Here is a 17,062-nt window from a genome sequence, read left to right as displayed (position 1 = left end):
TGTTCCATGTTTGTATTGAAATAATCCGCTGAATAAATAGTTCGTCTGGTCACAAAGACCTGTTTTTGAATAATGTGGGAATGGGTAGGCAAGTTAGCACTAGTATGACGGTGCTAAACGCATTTCCAAGGGTAAGAGTTTTTATAGACATTAGGATGCACGGGTGGCCCAGTCTTCTAAGGCGCCGCTTTGCTGAGTTACGTCCCTTGGGTACGCCAGAAACCAGTTCGCCCTGATTATGTTTTTAGTCTTGTCAGCACCATACACGTGCACGTGGGTTTCACCAAAGTTGTTAAACGATGAAGACCTGCATCACTTCAGGTTTTTCTCCCACATCAAGCTGACTGGAATACGGTTCAAAGCGGCGTTAACCCAACTCACTGAATCACCTTCATACATATATACCATTGCCTACTGTGAGTGTGTATATATATAGCACACGAGGAAACGCCTTGCCTCGTAGTCTTTGTGTTCTGGTATTGGGTAGTTCACGACAATGTGAATGTGTATTCATTACAGTAAGTAGGACTACGCCCTCTCTTACATATGTTGCATATTGTTCATGTTTTACACATGTTAAGAACTACTTCTTAAACGTCTCACAGAAATAATCATGAGCGCATTTGGTGAGGTGGACTTGACTATTTGTTGCCTGTTGTTAATCCATAGAATACAAATATTGCCAGGCAATTCACAATAAAAGTATTTCTCGTAGTAAACAGCCTACATAGTTTTCAATAGAATATGTGAAGTGTTGTCTCTCAGGTCAGCGTTAATTGGACTCCGTAACATAAAATGAGATCCACACTATTGTGGCCACCATTAGCATTGATCACTGTCACACATCTCCTGTACATTGAGTGGATCAGACGATTTGTGAAGGCCCTAGGGATCCTCCTGCACACATCCAGAGCAGCTGTTCGTAGTTCATCGGCAGTTGTAGGGACTAGTCGAACATTGTGCAGACGCCTTTGAACCTCATCCCACAGGGCTGAGGGCTGGCCACGGTAGAACACAGATGTTGTGTTGTTGCAGAAAGGCCATGGTAGCTCTGGTAATATGGGAACGAGCGTTGTCCTGCAGGAAAATGTGTTGTTGCTGTTGTGCAAAAAATGGAACAGCGTGGGGTCCGATCACTTGGTCGATATACCGCTGAGCAGTGACGCTGTGTCCCCGACCTTCACCAACATTCAGAAAGCACATGGGTCCAAGTCTCGCATTAAGCCCAGTCCCTGCCCACATCATGACGTTAGGTCCATCCCATGGATCCCTTTCCACAACGTTTCTGTCAGCGAAACGATCAACTCGACTCCGCCAAGTTCTGACTCTTCCGTCTGCATGGGAGACCCAAAAGCGACTTTCATCAGAGAAGATGACACGCCTCCACTCACGATGGCGCCAATTGCGATGACCCTGTTCCCACTGTACTTACATCCGTGCCAATTGCTTATCCCTTTACGAATTGCGAAATGTGTTTTATGCATTCTGGCATTTGTACAGTACTTGTGATTTTGAAGCTTTTCGTTCAACGAAACGAACAGACAGAAAAAAATACTGTTATCTTGATCAGGATTATATTTGCTCATAATAGGCCCATCGACATGGGCAAGTAATAGTAGGTTGATAAATGTGCTCGAGTTGGTCCAAAATGAATGCTATACTTGCTCCGGGACATACATTTCATAACCCAAATCGGCTAAGAGCGAGGTGCACGTGCAAAAGGCTCGGGGAACACATTTCACGTGCTTCACGCAGGGCAGACTCACACAGTTTTCTCACATTTGAGCATAGAGTTCCTGAATATCTTTGGCTTCCGTTGAATCTAGTATACATTCTTATAAATTAATAAGATAGGTTTTCAGTCTGAAACGATATTGCTCTTATGTACAGTAGGCTAGGGGGAGTCTCGTGGTTTATCATCACTATGTGTTAGTGATTCATTACCACATGCGCATGATACAGTCGGCATTGTACAATGGACTCTGCTTTTAGCAGAGATTTGTTGTGGCTATCGAATGAGTAGTATAGGTAATGGTGATTCTGGCTCACTTCCACTGGAGCCGGATTTATATACCTATACTGCTACTACAGGTGGCATTTTTTATGCCAAAATGATGATGCGATTCAACGATAGTCATGAGTCGTATTAAAAGAAGCATCAATATTAATTAATAATGAATAAAATTTACTATAGTCCACGAGGATATTATATTGGAAAGGTGTATATATGTACAACTAATGAGTCTTTTTAACTAAATCGTCGCTGACTTCTTTAACAGTTTTTTGTCCGCTGTGCGGAACACCTAGACCATGGTTAATTCCTTTAATACACCAATCTTTACTCTTAGAAATATTAAATTCCTGACAAATACGCTCATACGCGAACCTATTGTACGGATTATTTGTGGAATTCCATGCTCGATCCTGCGGTAATGGAGCACTAATTTCTTTAAGTATACGTCTAATCTGATAGTACACGTGAAATGTTACAACAGACTTATTCAGTTCAAATCCTGGAGCATAAAGAGATACACCACATCCCGTTGTGGCACACCATATGGCAAAGTTTAACTGATTCTGCCAAAATTGCCTTGGATTGTGAAACCAATCGTGCACCATTTTATCGCTAGTTGCCGTGACCCTGTATTTTTCAAAGATATCAGGCAATTTAACGAAAAAATCAAAACCAGAGGCAGTTACTATAATCGATTGATTAGTAATGTATCTCGATTTCATATTTAAGTTATGATATAGGATCATTGTATATTTAATATGTATGTTACACTCCCGGGAATAACAAATAGTCAGTCTATTCAACTGCTTCATACTATCGATAACTCGGATGGTCAACTCGAAGTCGCTCTATGCGATGTAGCGTATTACCCGCTGTGGACCAATATAAATGTTGCGAAAAGAAAAAATGAGGTATATATATTAGATGAAAATGGCTACAATGTTATTGATATGGCCATGATTATACCTGATGGGTATTACAGTATATGCTCACTCAATGATGAAATTTTTAAGCCTAATGGAATTAGTATCACACAAAATGAGTCGAATGGGACAGTGAATTTAAGCGCTGGAAAAAAAGGGTATTATGATTTTAACGAGATTAGGAATTACACTTGGATGGAGGGGAGAAATAACAGTAATCGATGCATCAGCACAGGGACCTAGATTACCTGATTTAGCTCCCTATAAAGAGTTGTGCATCCATCTTGATCAAATAAGCACGACGAATAATATTCAACTCGAAAGTCCTTCAACTCTACTCAGATCCAGTGAAAAATGAAAAATACAATAGCGGTAGAACCGAATCTTTCTCATCATTACAATATAAAAAATTAAAGCGGGGTATTATTTCAGACCTCAAAATTTCTGTATTAGATGTAAAACACCAACCTGTACATATAGGATACTTAAGTGTAACACTCCATATTATAAATAATGGTTGATTCATCAGGCCCTATAATGCTCAGACAATGTAATACAATTGCACTTTCCGATCTAGGAGACACAGAAGGATTCTGTAAACCCGGTACCGATGGTATGTTATACGCTTTACACTTACAAGATAATGTATACAAGCGAAAAGAAGTCACATTCACGGGTAATCTAGAAGATTTAAGCTATGTCGACGTTAGTAGACTCCTTAAAAACACTTCGTACAATCTTACTCACAACTATGATAATAAATGACTATGGTCGAAGCAAACATCGAGTGGCTACTGAATATCGTCATTACCCCACCGTATGTGATGATGGGTAAGGCACATAATTTAACTAAGATAATAAAAAGTGGCATCGTACTCGCGGTTTATATCCCATCAAAACGAAAAAGTGTGTTAGTCTCTCCCCTGCAAGAAGATCCAGGTCATATGTTATATAGTCGTCTGGCAGTCCAAAATGTTAGATTAAATTTGGTTACTGAATTCAATGATATTAAAGTTAACTTGAGTGCAATACCTAATATTTCTACGCTTAATATTGAAGTCTTGTACGGAGATGCACCGGATGATGCCTTCGAAATATTACCAGGTCTATCGATTAAATGGCTCCAGAAACATGAGTGTCGACGTTGCAGTATTATTCATATTGGAGCATCACCCGTTGCAACCCTTGAGGGGGTCCAAATTATTAAAAGTGACAGCATTTCTCTTACTAAGATATTCTTGCCATATAATATTCATTTGATAAGGTTGATGTATACTCTCAAAACATTTAAGCAAGATCAATTAAAGACTATTATATGACCGTAATATACACTATGAGTTTATATCCGGCGCTCGATGAGGCATTTGAAAAGATGGATACTGTTGATGGATTTCAATTACATCAAATAAGCGACATAAAACATGGAATAGAGTAGGAGAGGGAGTTGAGACTTGGATTGTATAAAAAGTATCGCAGAGCCGTGAATGCTCTGGACGGAGTTGACACCGCGCTTGTAACAGCTCGCATGGGACACAGTGTACCAGGTGTTGGTTTATTATCAACTATAATCGCTGTGCCTATCGTACTTGGCATGGAAATAGCCACCGGAGTCTCAGGACTGGCAGGAATAACGATAAAATTAATTTCTCGTAGGTTGCAAAAGAAAGCATTAAAACACGACAGTATCGGGATACTCGCTGAAGCAAAGTTGAACAGCATTGATGATCATATTTCGACAGCACTGGCTGATTGTAAGATATCGGAGGAGGAGTTTCATTTAGTGTTGTCAGAATTCACCAAATACAACGTAATGAAGCAGGAGAATCGATCAAAATCAAAGACCAGTGGTATTAGCGAAGACGAGAAAAAAAGTTCATAGAACAGGGGAGACAACAAGCGCGTCAATTATTCTGTGCCAAAACCAAAGAACTGGTTGGAGATTAAAAATAGATTGCTTCCTATCATTAGATCGTACCACATAAAAAATCATAAATTCATTTAAACGAATGCTTACGTAAGTATATGATAATGGAGAATTTCAAACCAACAAAGGAAGAACTCGAAAAAGCTATTGAAACATTTATGCTCAGGGACAAAATTATCAAATGGAGAGAATTACCACAAGGTATATATTACATTTGTGATGTCAAACCAACCAAAATACGGTCATCAATTGTTTCTTTCCAATTACCAAGAAGAACATATAGTCTGGTCTCCTAGTAAAATGAATGAAGAACATAGTAAAAATGTTGACTATCACTTCGTTAAAAATAATGGTATACGTATTAGTAAAAATAATAGAGAATATTTTCATTACAATTTAGTTTAATGTCATCATCGTTTTTGTACTAATGGTAGCATTGATTGACTCCAATTGGTGAGCTAGAGTCAATTTAACTTAAACTTATGACTATCTTTGAATCGCATAATCATTTTGGCATAAAAAATGCCACCTGTAGTAGCAGTATAGGTATATAAATCCAGCTCCAGTGGAAGTGGTCCAGAATCACTATTACCTTTAAAAATTTATATCATAGAAGCATTGATTGACTCCAGGTGGTGGTGAGCTAGAGTCAATTTCATTACAATTTAACTTAATCTCATGACTATCGTTAAATCGCATAATCATTTTGACATAAAACATTCCACCTGTAGTGGTGGTATTGGTATATAAATCCAGCTCCTGTGGAAGTGATCCAGAATCACCATTACCTATACTACTGAAGGGGGTCTTGTCGCTTTTATTAACACTGACTTAATGCAGTTTGGAACAGTCTTTATAATAAGATCTTAGTTCTCGCTCCTGACAATATTTAATCTCAATGTAACCTCGCAGGCTTATGAACTCAATAAGCTTGATGAGAGGCATGGGCGTTTCCAGCAGGTCTACTCTCGTCACAATATTTCTATCAACCGGATAAAGAGTGCTGGGTAAACGTCTCCCCAGGGCATGCAATCACGCTTTGTTCAAGCGAGATGTGGCTGTGGGATACCACTGTGTTTCTGTAAGTGACAAACCGCAAATTCATATCTGGATAATATCGGCCAACCCAAACACATTAAATACGTGCTTCTCTGAACATTGTATTGATAAATACAGCAGCGTGCAAGATTCACGGATTGTAGAGACACACTTCTGGAGACTGACATTTATGAACTTGGAAGCCCTTGGCGTTGATGTGGTGCTATTGTAACCATCGCAGCGCAGCATATACAAATTTGGGTGAAACTGACAAACAGTTCCATCATGAACATAGATAAACATTTGATTCTAAACACGTGTATTATGAACATGTTTTGAATCTAAAATGCACATTCTATACAATGTATGCTATGTTTTGTCAATATGGCAATCTTCCATTTACCTATGACAGAACATTTCGGAGCATGTGAAACTTAAGATGAATCAAAACTGGTCATACACGATTTCAAGGGTACTGAAATCTGGGTCCCATATGTATGGAATCTTAGAAGGGACATTGTCGCGTTGTCGCATTGATGCCCTTTCAAAAACAAGCAAAAAGTGTCGCGTTGGCGCGCCTTTTAACACACTTTTTACACATTTGTGATAGGACGACAACGCGTCATATTTTGACCTTGAAAAATGTCGCGTTGTCGCCATTTGGTTAAATAAAAAAAGATTATTCAAAGCGCGACAATTCGACAATGCGACAAAATGGCCAAAATGTTGCGTTGTTGCATTGTCGCACTTTGGTTTATTTTGACAGTCTTTGATTGTCTTTGTAAGGGCGGCAATGCGACAACGCGATATTTTCCCTTCTAGGATGTCATTCATATGTACAACAGTTACGAGTATTGCATACGCAAGAGACTACATGAAAACAAGGACCTTATTTACACACCACTGTATTATGTGTTCATAGTGACGTGAATATTCTTATTTCAAGACCAGCGTTAACATGTATATGCGTTAACATCAATTTCAGGATGAACGGACAGAGGCATGCAGTCATGGCAGAATTAATGTAAACATATTTAAATTTAGGTATTCCCCTTAAGATACTTCAATCTGAGGTCAGTATACAATGGACAGACTGCAAATATATGGAGGTCATATTCTATCAAGCATACTTATTTCTGGAAACAATATAAACAATATCTCCGGTAGAATGGAATGCCTTTCAATATCTGAATTTGAGTATTATCTTTTAAAGTGGAGATCCTTATCAAATTGTGCGTGGTATAACTAAAAGCACAAACAAAATGAACAATTTTCCGGCTTCTACGATAGAGCAGAGACAACGTTTCCACATACGGCCTTTATGTAAGAGTGGTTCTCAAGACGTAACAAGGTGTTGATTGACATTAATAGAAAGCCCTGGAGATTATGGGCCCTACCAAAAGGAGGCTTATGATTAGAGGTAATATGCTGAATGTTTGCTCGATATGTGAAACACCAAACCGACCCCCTCTCTCACACACATACACACACCCCTAACCTCGGAATACGGGTGTTCCAATCGTTTTAGGCGCGGAAGAGAAGTATCACATTTCTCGGCAAGCTGGTCAAGATTGTAAGGCGGAGTGACGGGTGTGAGGCAATGCCCCTACTGTACCAATGTGTACCAATCTTCCTTTGGCAACCATACAGACACTTACTGGGAGCATGAGACGACGGTGCCTGGGTGTGATCGTATTATGTGGTACACGACAACGGACTTTTGTTCATGGAATATGTCAAGCATTGTTGACGGTGGCTATTTCAAGAGATTCAGCCAGTTTGACGCACTGCGTTTTAGAATAGTGAGTAGTATATACTGTAGATCTGTAATTGTTCGTGCCATGTAATTATTGTGAGTTGGAGGCAATAGCCGGGGAAAAACGAAAGCCGTTGTGGATAAAAGCCTCATAGGTCAAAAGCCCACCCGGATATAATCCCTAGAGGATAAAAGCCTCATAGATCAAAAGCCCACCCGGGTATAATCTCTATGGGATAGAGCCCCACTAGGACAAAAGTCGTGTATTTGTTAAGGAAAACATGAAATATGTTGAAATCAAATACTAGTATAATATTGTATTTTTCAACAACAATCATTGACAATGTTGCATGAACATTCAATCATCAACACAAACAAATGTTGTGCCCCACACCATTCAGAACGTCCTCACGACAGAGCTGGTTGTCACTGGAGCTGTGGTCTGCGCGCAGGTGATGCCGTCTCTTCCTTATGAGTTCTCTGTGCTTCCTTGATCTTTTGGTTGGTCTGATGCCTCTTGCATTCTGATGTAGCATAGTGCTAACCAAGGTTCCATCGTGCTGAAAGCCTTGTCCAAGAGTCCAAACTGTGGGGTCATGTGGCCAATCAGACCTTTTCAGATGGTTTTTTTATGAGTAGGAAGCAGCGTGGTGCAAGGTGTCAGTGAGTGGGTACGTGTTTTCACTATAGATGTGTTGTTTTAGTTCACAAGGAAGGTTGGAGTAGCGTGTTTATATAAACGTACTTAGTTTTATAAGGCTTGCACATATTCTGACTATTCAATGTCATGTAAGGAGATTGACGAGCTTACCTGATTAAACTATGACAACTATATTTGTATTGCAGGCCTCGTGACCCAAAGGACTGCATACACAAAGCATTAACAGTGCCACTGGGTAATATAGTAACAGCCTCTACTCAACTGGAGATTAAGGACATCCTCCTCCAGAGGAACAGTGCTACAGTCCTGTTCTATACGCCTGGGGGTAGGTTTGTGTACGTGGCGGGCATTTCAGAAGAAGCCATGCGGAGTCCGAAGTCATTCGACAACCTCACAAGGCAGATGAGGACTCTTGGCAGGGCCGAACCCAACTCCAGGCCAAGTGGATCGGGGCAGAAGGTGGAGGGAACTCAACTGGAGACAAGGAAAGCCACCTTCGCATCACTTTTGGGAATAGAGAAGAACCTAATCGACTCCCTTACTCACTGGACACCCCCTTTTTTGTTAAGAGAACATTCCCCCAGGCCCAAGAAAAGATCAAGTAACTCCACCATGTCTCCCCATAAGGATTCCTCATCAAAGATCCCAAGAAGAGAGGAACAGAAAAGAAACCATCAAGGCCCAGCTCTCCCCCGAGACCAAGGGAAGTGGACACCATGAGGGATGCCAAGAAGATCTTGACAACAGGTTGCATGCCACTGCTTCTCCCAGCCAGAAGGGACTGGACACACCATCAGATCCGCCTCTCTGCTGGTGCCAGGAGCATCACCTGGCCTCCTAGGAGCTGGGAGACCCTCAGTGCAAATGAGAGACTCCTCCAGTGGGAATTTGCTGCCATGACCCTGGAGGAGGGCCTCCAAGGACGAGTCCCTCGTATTGAAAGGAGCTACTTGCATGACAGATGGAATATGCTTGCCCTCCCTGGTACCCTACTGCATACAGAGGACCACTCACCATCAAGGAAGGCCCCTCTTTACGATTACCGGACCTTGGTTGACATCTCCTTGGGCAAGATCAACGGCCAGACTGCCAGGGCCATAATCCTCATGCATCAAGCCGCCCAACGCCATAGGAATACGGAAACAGACAGGATCATCAAGTCTATCGATGCAGCAAGGATCGGTCTTCGCCTGGAAGCGGATTAGCAGATCAGGGGACCTGATCTTTGAAGAGGGGGATGATGTGATGGCCATCACGAAGAATATATAGATATTAATGTGTCTTTATTATAAAATGTGTAAGTTATGACAGCTTGTAAAATTTAGAAATATTTCCTAAATATTTCCCTGTTGTATTTTTGATGGTTATATGACAGTGCACGAATTATATCATAATTATCCTGTAAACTGTAATTAGTTTTGCAGGTATATATCAGTATATTTTTGCCAACCTTGTTTTCACGTAATTCAATGTTTTGAATCCCGTTTTGGTAAGAAATCTATCAGAGGATCATAGCATGCTTTTATAGAGCTTCATGGCACACTGTTATCTCGTAAAAATAATCATATGTCCATGCCATCATGTTACGCATATTGTTTAGGATGTGCCAGTACCTCATTAGCATCGATGTCAACAACGTGCCTGTGAAAACGATCTTGTTTACTTGTTTCAACAGTTTTGCATTGACCGTAACTTTTGAAGAATACATCGTTCTGAGCACAGTTACGCAAATTAACCATCACATACAGATTACCCATACCTTCATTCTTCAACAAACAGATCACAATCACTTGGCAGCTTGATATTTATCCATATTTGTGTGAATTTGTGATCAGGGCTGAGCTACGTGTTTCGCCGACGCCCGCCATTTTAACTTTGCGACAGCTAGCCTAGGTCGCAATGAAGTTACTGAATTTGGTTAATGCTTAGCATTTTGCATTATAAAGTTTATTTAATCTAATGAACTATGTCTAGAGGAACCCAGAATCGTATTTGATGATATGTCAAGACGTGTATTAAAGTTACTGTTAATTCTGACATCAGGAACTATGTAATCTTCGCTGATGTATTCATGCGCAGTATTTAGCGTCACTATTTATGAACATGTTTCTCATAAATATGACATCCAGTGCTTCTGTCAAAGCATACCAGTGGCCAGTTCGTGTTATTAAACATCTTATGCATCAGATAAATTCCAATTGCCTCCTGACATTTGTAATCTTCCTCTTTGAATTGTCCATCGTAGTTCCCAGTCGATGTTGCTTGTTGTTATTACGTCCTCTCGGCAGGCAGCAAGGAAGTAGCTTCGACGTAGCAGGACGTAATTGTTTATCTTGTGATATCGGAAGGCAGTTAGTGAATCAATTAGACAGAATTAATTGATTGGTACAAATACTCATTTTTATACCAAATTACCTCCTGAGATGGTTTGCCTTCCTCTTCATTTCAGTGATTTTACATTGTGAAAGTAGATCCCTCAAAGGAATAAGGACGTAAAGAGATGTAATTTCTCGTAATTTGATTGGTCAATAACAGACATGTGACCATTTTCTCACACCTATAAATACGATGAGATCCATTCTGACTGTGGCAGTCTAAAGGTCAGTTTCAATCAAAGGGCAGATAATTCAGCCCAAAAGTTCCCCTTGTCCTTATGTAATCATTTCTATAAATAGACTGCATTTTTGAACACAGACACAAATTGCTATCTTAGTAACTGTAAAGTTATTCAGATAAAGAGGCCATCTATTTATATATTTATAGCAGTAAACTACCATTATAGTTACAGGCAATAATTAGTTTGCCCTGACACTGGTCCTTACAAATAAACCTTAAAACTCAGAGGGATCTACTTATTTGGAAGCAATGTGTTGTCCATATAAGGCATTGTTATACCCACATGAATAAAAACTAATTATTCATTGAAAAGAAGTGTTTTGACTCTCAGTTACATCCAGACGTCAAGGTTTATCAGAAGTTCGGGTCCGGGCGGCTACAATATCACGGCGGGGGACACCAGAAATGGGCTTCACACGTTCTACCAATGTCGGGAATCGAGCCCGGGTCTTCGGCATGACGAGTGAACGCTTTTACCACAAGGCTACCCGACCGCCACGAATAAACGAAATATACCTCCTTATATTATTTGTTGTTGTTATGCAAACATAACAGCGTCATGAAATATTCCAAGATTGTGCTGCTCAGTTTTCGCAGGACTTTGAAGAAACCCATTGAGGTTGTTTCAACTAAGACACAACAAAGAGTTAGCAAATGTGTCAAACGATCTTCTACAGACATTATGGAATGCCACGACAGCTGCTATACTTACACTATATGAGATACTGAGATATCTATAATCACGATTATGGCTTGACTCTCCATAGTCGTGATGCCTCTATAAGTATATGGCTTTACTCTCCATAGTCGTGATGCCTCTATAAGTATATGGCTTTACTCTCCACAGTCGTGACGCCTCTATAAGTATATGGCTTTACTCTCCATAGTCGTGATGCCTCTATAAGTATATGGCTTTACTCTCCATAGTCGTGACGCCTCTATAAGTATATGGCTTTACTCTCCATAGTCGTGACGCCTCTATAAGTACATGGCTTTACTGTCTATAGTCGTGACGCCTCTATAAGTATATGGCTTTACTCTCCATAGTCGTGACGCCTCTATAAGTATATGGCTTTACTCCCCAAAGTCGTGACACCTCTATAAGTATATGGCTTTACTGTCTATAGTCGTGATGCCTCTATAAGTATATGGCTTTACACTCCATAGTCGTGACGCCTCTATAAGTATATGGCTTTACTCTCCATAGTCGTGACGCCTCTATAAGTATATGGCTTTACTCTCCATAGTCGTGACGCCTCTATAAGTATATGGCTTGACTGTCTATAGTCGTGACGCCTCTATAAGTATATGGCTTGACTGTCTATAGTCGTGATGCCTCTATAAGTATATGGCTTTACTCTCCATAGTCGTGACGCCTCTATAAGTATATGGCTTTACTGTCTATAGTCGTGATGCCTCTATAAGTATATGGCTTTACTCTCCATAGTCGTGACGCCTCTATAAGTATATGGCTTTACACTCCATAGTCGTGACGCCTCTATAAGTATATGGCTTTACTGTCTATAGTCGTGATGCCTCTATAAGTATATGGCTTAACTGTCTATAGTCGTGACGCCTCTATAAGTATATGGCTTTACTTTCTATAGTCGTGACGCCTCTATAAGTATATGGCTTTACTCTCCACAATTGTGGCACCTCTATAAGTATATGGCTTTACTGTCTATAGTCGTGACACCTCTATAAGTATATGGCTTAACTGTCTATAGTCGTGACGCCTCTATGAGTATATGGTTTTACTGTCAACAGTTGTGACGCCTCTGTTACTGTCAACAGTTGTAACAACCTACAACCATCAGCTAACAACCTACAACCATCAACTAGCAACCTACAACTAACAACCTACAACCATCAGCTAGCAACCTACAACCGTCAACTAGTAACCTACAACCTTCAACTAGTAACCTACAACCATCAACTAGTAACCTACAACCATCAGCTAGCAACCTACAACCGTCAACTAGTAACCTACAACCTTCAACCAGCAACCTACAACCTTCAACTAGCAACCTACAACCATCAGCTAGCAACCTACAACCGTCAACTAGCAACCTACAACCTTCAACTAGTAACCTACAACCATCAACTAGTAACCTACAACCGTCAACTAGCAACCTACAACCTTCAACTAGTAACCTACAACCTTCAACTAGTAACCTACAACCGTCAACTAGTAACCTACAACCTTCAACTAGTAACCTACAACCGTTAACTAGTAACCTACAACCATCAGCTAGCAACCTACAACCATCAACTAGTAACCTACAACCGTCAACTAGTAACCTACAACCTTCAACTAGTAACCTACAACCGTCAACTAGTAACCTACAACCTTCAACTAGTAACCTACAACCATCAACTAGTAACCTACAACCTACAACTAGCAGCCTACAACCATCAACTAGTAACCTACAACCTTCAACTAGTAACCTACAACCGTCAACTAGTAACCTACAACCTTCAACTAGTAACCTACAACCTTCAACTAGCAGCCTACAACCATCAACTAGCAACCTGGAGCCATCAACTAGCAACCTACAACCGTCAACTAGCAACCTACAACCGTCAACTAGCAACCTACAACCGTCAACTAGCAACCTACAACCATCAACTAGCAACCTACAACCGTCAACTAGTAACCTACAACCTTCAACTAGTAACCTACAACCGTCAACTAGTAACCTACAACCATCAGCTAGCAACCTACAACCGTTAACTAGTAACCTACAACCTTCAACTAGCAACCTACAACCGTCAACTAGCAACCTACAACCATCAACTAGCAACCTGGAGCCATCAACTAGCAACCTACAACCTTCAACTAGCAACCTACAACCATCAACTAGCAACCTACAACCATCAACTAGCAACCTACAACCATCAACTAGTAACCTACAACCTTCAACCAGCAACCTACAACCATCAACTAGCAACCTGGAGCCATCAACTAGCAACCTGGAGCCATCAACTAGCAACCTACAACCATCAGCTAGCAACCTACAACCGTCAACTAGTAACCTACAACCATCAACTAGCAACCTACAACCATCAACTAGTAACCTACAACCTTCAACCAGCAACCTACAACCATCAACTAGCAACCTGGAGCCATCAACTAGCAACCTGGAGCCATCAACTAGCAACCTACAACCATCATCTAGCAACCTACAACCGTCAACTAGTAACCTACAACCGTCAACTAGTAACCTACAACCATCAACTAGCAACCTACAACCATCATCTAGCAACCTACAACCATCAACTAGCAACCTACAACCATCAACTAGTAACCTACAACCATCAACTAGCAACCTACAACCATCATCTAGCAACCTACAACCATCAACTAGCAACCTACAACCACCAACTAGTAACCTACAACCGTCAACTAGTAACCTACAACCATCAACTAGCAACCTACAACCGTCAACTAGTAACCTACAACCTTCAACTAGTAACCTACAACCTTCAACTAGCAGCCTACAACCATCATCTAGCAACCTACAACCATCAACTAGCAACCTACAACCATCATCTAGCAACCTACAACCATCAACTAGCAACCTACAACCGTCAACTAGTAACCTACAACCATCAACTAGCAACCTACAACCATCATCTAGCAACCTACAACCATCAACTAGCAACCTACAACCACCAACTAGTAACCTACAACCTTCAACCAGCAACCTACAACCATCAACTAGCAACCTGGAGCCATCAACTAGCAACCTGGAGCCATCAACTAGCAACCTACAACCATCAGCTAGCAACCTACAACCGTCAACTAGTAACCTACAACCTTCAACTAGCAACCTACAACCATCAACTAGCAACCTACAACCATCAACTAGCAACCTGGAGCCATCAACTAGCAACCTGGAGCCATCAACTAGCAACCTACAACCGTCAACTAGTAACCTACAACCGTCAACTAGCAACCTACAACCGTCAACTAGTAACCTACAACCATCAACTAGCAACCTACAACCATCAACTAGTAACCTACAACCATCAACTAGCAGCCTGGAGCCATCAACTAGCATCAATCAGCAACCCCAAATCATAGAGTAGCAACCTGCAAGTATGAACTAGCAACGTGCAGTGACTGTTTATCAAGTGGATTTGACTGCAGTATTTCTTCGGCTGAAACTGCACCATGCCGGTTTTACTCTGTACCGCGGTGACGTGCATAAAGCTGGTGATGTACTGGACCTTCATCCATGTAAGTTCCATTCCGTCTCAAATCATATGTTTCTTAAGGATTCAAAAGACTGTTTTGATTCTATTTAAACTGATAACGACGTGGTATGACGATACTCGGATTGTATAGTATCCAGATGTTTGTTTATGTCAACCCAACACTCTCGTGCATCTTGTAGTAGTTAGGTTGCGGAGGGCACTACCAATCGTAATGTGTTTAAATCAACTGTCAATATGCACAGATTAACATTTACTTTCTCAGTATCTTTGTGTAAACTGTAAACAGGGAGGCTCTACTTTTGTTTCGGCTGTTTGTGAAGTTTGTGCTGTTTTTGTAAACATCTTTGGTGCATTTTCATAATACCTAACGTTATATGTTTACTTAGATTTCCCTTTGTTTAGATACTACTCAGGTCACAACCTCTTGGTAATAGTCTATAAATTATATAATTATAAGTACAGATTGTCTTTGTGTTTCGAAGATATACGAAGATGAAACCACAAACCTATCCGCAAGGATACCTGACCCACGATGTACGTTTGTTACAAAATCCATTTATGATGCTTCAGTGTATAGTTTTTTTCTCTTCTCTCCTATTACCATGCTACGTATGCTCATAATAGAAAAGTGTCGGCAGTAATGTTTTGTACTGTTGTTGTTTAAGTCATCGGCGTATGCCGAATGACATTCAGTTGTGCATAATCATGTTGGCATCTGACACCAGATATCTAAGAGGGTTCACACAACTAGAACACAACCTCCCAGGCTATAGATCCTTGACACAAGCTGCATACGTTCTGGTCAGAGAGGTCACTATTTACAAAAAAACAAGGCGGAGGATTCCGTGGTCAGTGAGGTCACCCTTTCGAAAAAGATGCCGGTCTATGTGTACAGCCTTAAGCCAACTGGTTGTTTGTTGTTTAACGCCGCACTCAGCAATATTCCAGCTATATGACGGCGGTCTGTACATAATCGAGTCTGGACCAGACAATCCAGTAATTGACATCATGAGCGTCGATCCACGCAATTGGGATACGATGACATGCATCCACCTAGTCAGTGAACCTGACCACTCGATCCCTATTACAGCATGCATGGGTTGCTGCAGACCTTTTCTACCCCGGAATCTAATTGCTGTATACTGGCTCTGATAATTAAACTACGATGGAAATATCAATATCCAGATGGATCAGATAGATAAGTGGGGCGTCAACTATAATCTAATTTATTATATTTCCATTCGAATATTATAAATATCCTAGGCCAAACCCCCACCATAGCTTCGTCTCGAGTCGCCCCACTAATATAAATCAGTCCAATCATTTCAAACTCAAGTGCGATAGAAAACTCTGCGGAAAAGGGCTGATAAGCTAAATTGATGCGGTGAATGCATGAAGCAGTGGAAGAGAATGGGTCCTAGCTATTTATCATAAACGAAAAGAGAGGAGTACGCGAAGTTCTCACGAATTTATATCCCAGCTACGCCACACGACTGTGTGTCCCTGGACTGGTGCTAAATAATAGTCACGGCATCAAGAAAAGTGTAGGTGATGGATGTAATCGAACAATAATTCAGAAAAACGCTTAGAACTAACACAAACTAAAAAATAAAAGCAAGGGATCATGAAAGATGTGTGTCAGAAGAAAGATCAGAACAATGACTGCCAGAACCAACACCTAACGCCCCAACCCACCCGAAACATGGCACGTGAACCATGCAATTGTTCGTGCACGTGTGTTGGGGGGACATTCTTGCTTTTATGCAGTATTTGTGATCAGAATGGGAATGCGTCGTCTACAGCGTGATGAACGCCTACGGGTTATGGCATACTTCAAACTGGCACAGCTCAGCGAGAGGTAGCCAATAAGTTTAAAGTGTTACAGTCTGCGATTTGCAGACTTTGGAAC

At 40.9% G+C, this 17,062-nt stretch overlaps 1 protein-coding gene across 1 annotated transcript; it reads left to right on the top strand.

Annotated features, from left to right (window-relative positions):
• The first annotated feature begins 11,491 nt into the window (after positions 1 to 11,491).
• LOC139471065 (mediator of DNA damage checkpoint protein 1-like) lies at positions 11,492 to 15,024 on the top strand. The gene is made up of 2 exons (XM_071253368.1): positions 11,492 to 11,578; positions 12,775 to 15,024. The coding sequence occupies exons 1-2, from the start codon at positions 11,492 to 11,494 to the stop codon at positions 15,022 to 15,024; spliced, it is 2,337 nt and encodes a 778-aa protein (XP_071109469.1).
• The last annotated feature ends 2,038 nt before the right edge of the window (positions 15,025 to 17,062 follow it).

Source organism: Haliotis cracherodii, unplaced genomic scaffold (genome assembly GCF_022045235.1).
Source record: "Haliotis cracherodii isolate W230 unplaced genomic scaffold, xgHalCrac1.p SCAF_21, whole genome shotgun sequence".
Classification (NCBI taxonomy): domain Eukaryota; kingdom Metazoa; phylum Mollusca; class Gastropoda; order Lepetellida; family Haliotidae; genus Haliotis; species Haliotis cracherodii.
This window is presented reverse-complemented; position numbering and strand designations above follow the sequence as displayed.

Excerpts from the sequence above, each read along its gene's own strand:
- LOC139471065 (XM_071253368.1), top strand. The coding sequence starts at position 11,492 with ATGAAATATTCCAAGATTGTGCTGCTCAGTTTTCGCAGGACTTTGAAG. Across the intron at positions 11,579-12,774 it reads CAACTAAGACACAACAAAGA|CAACCTACAACTAACAACCT; the intron begins GTTAGCAAATGT and ends ACCATCAACTAG.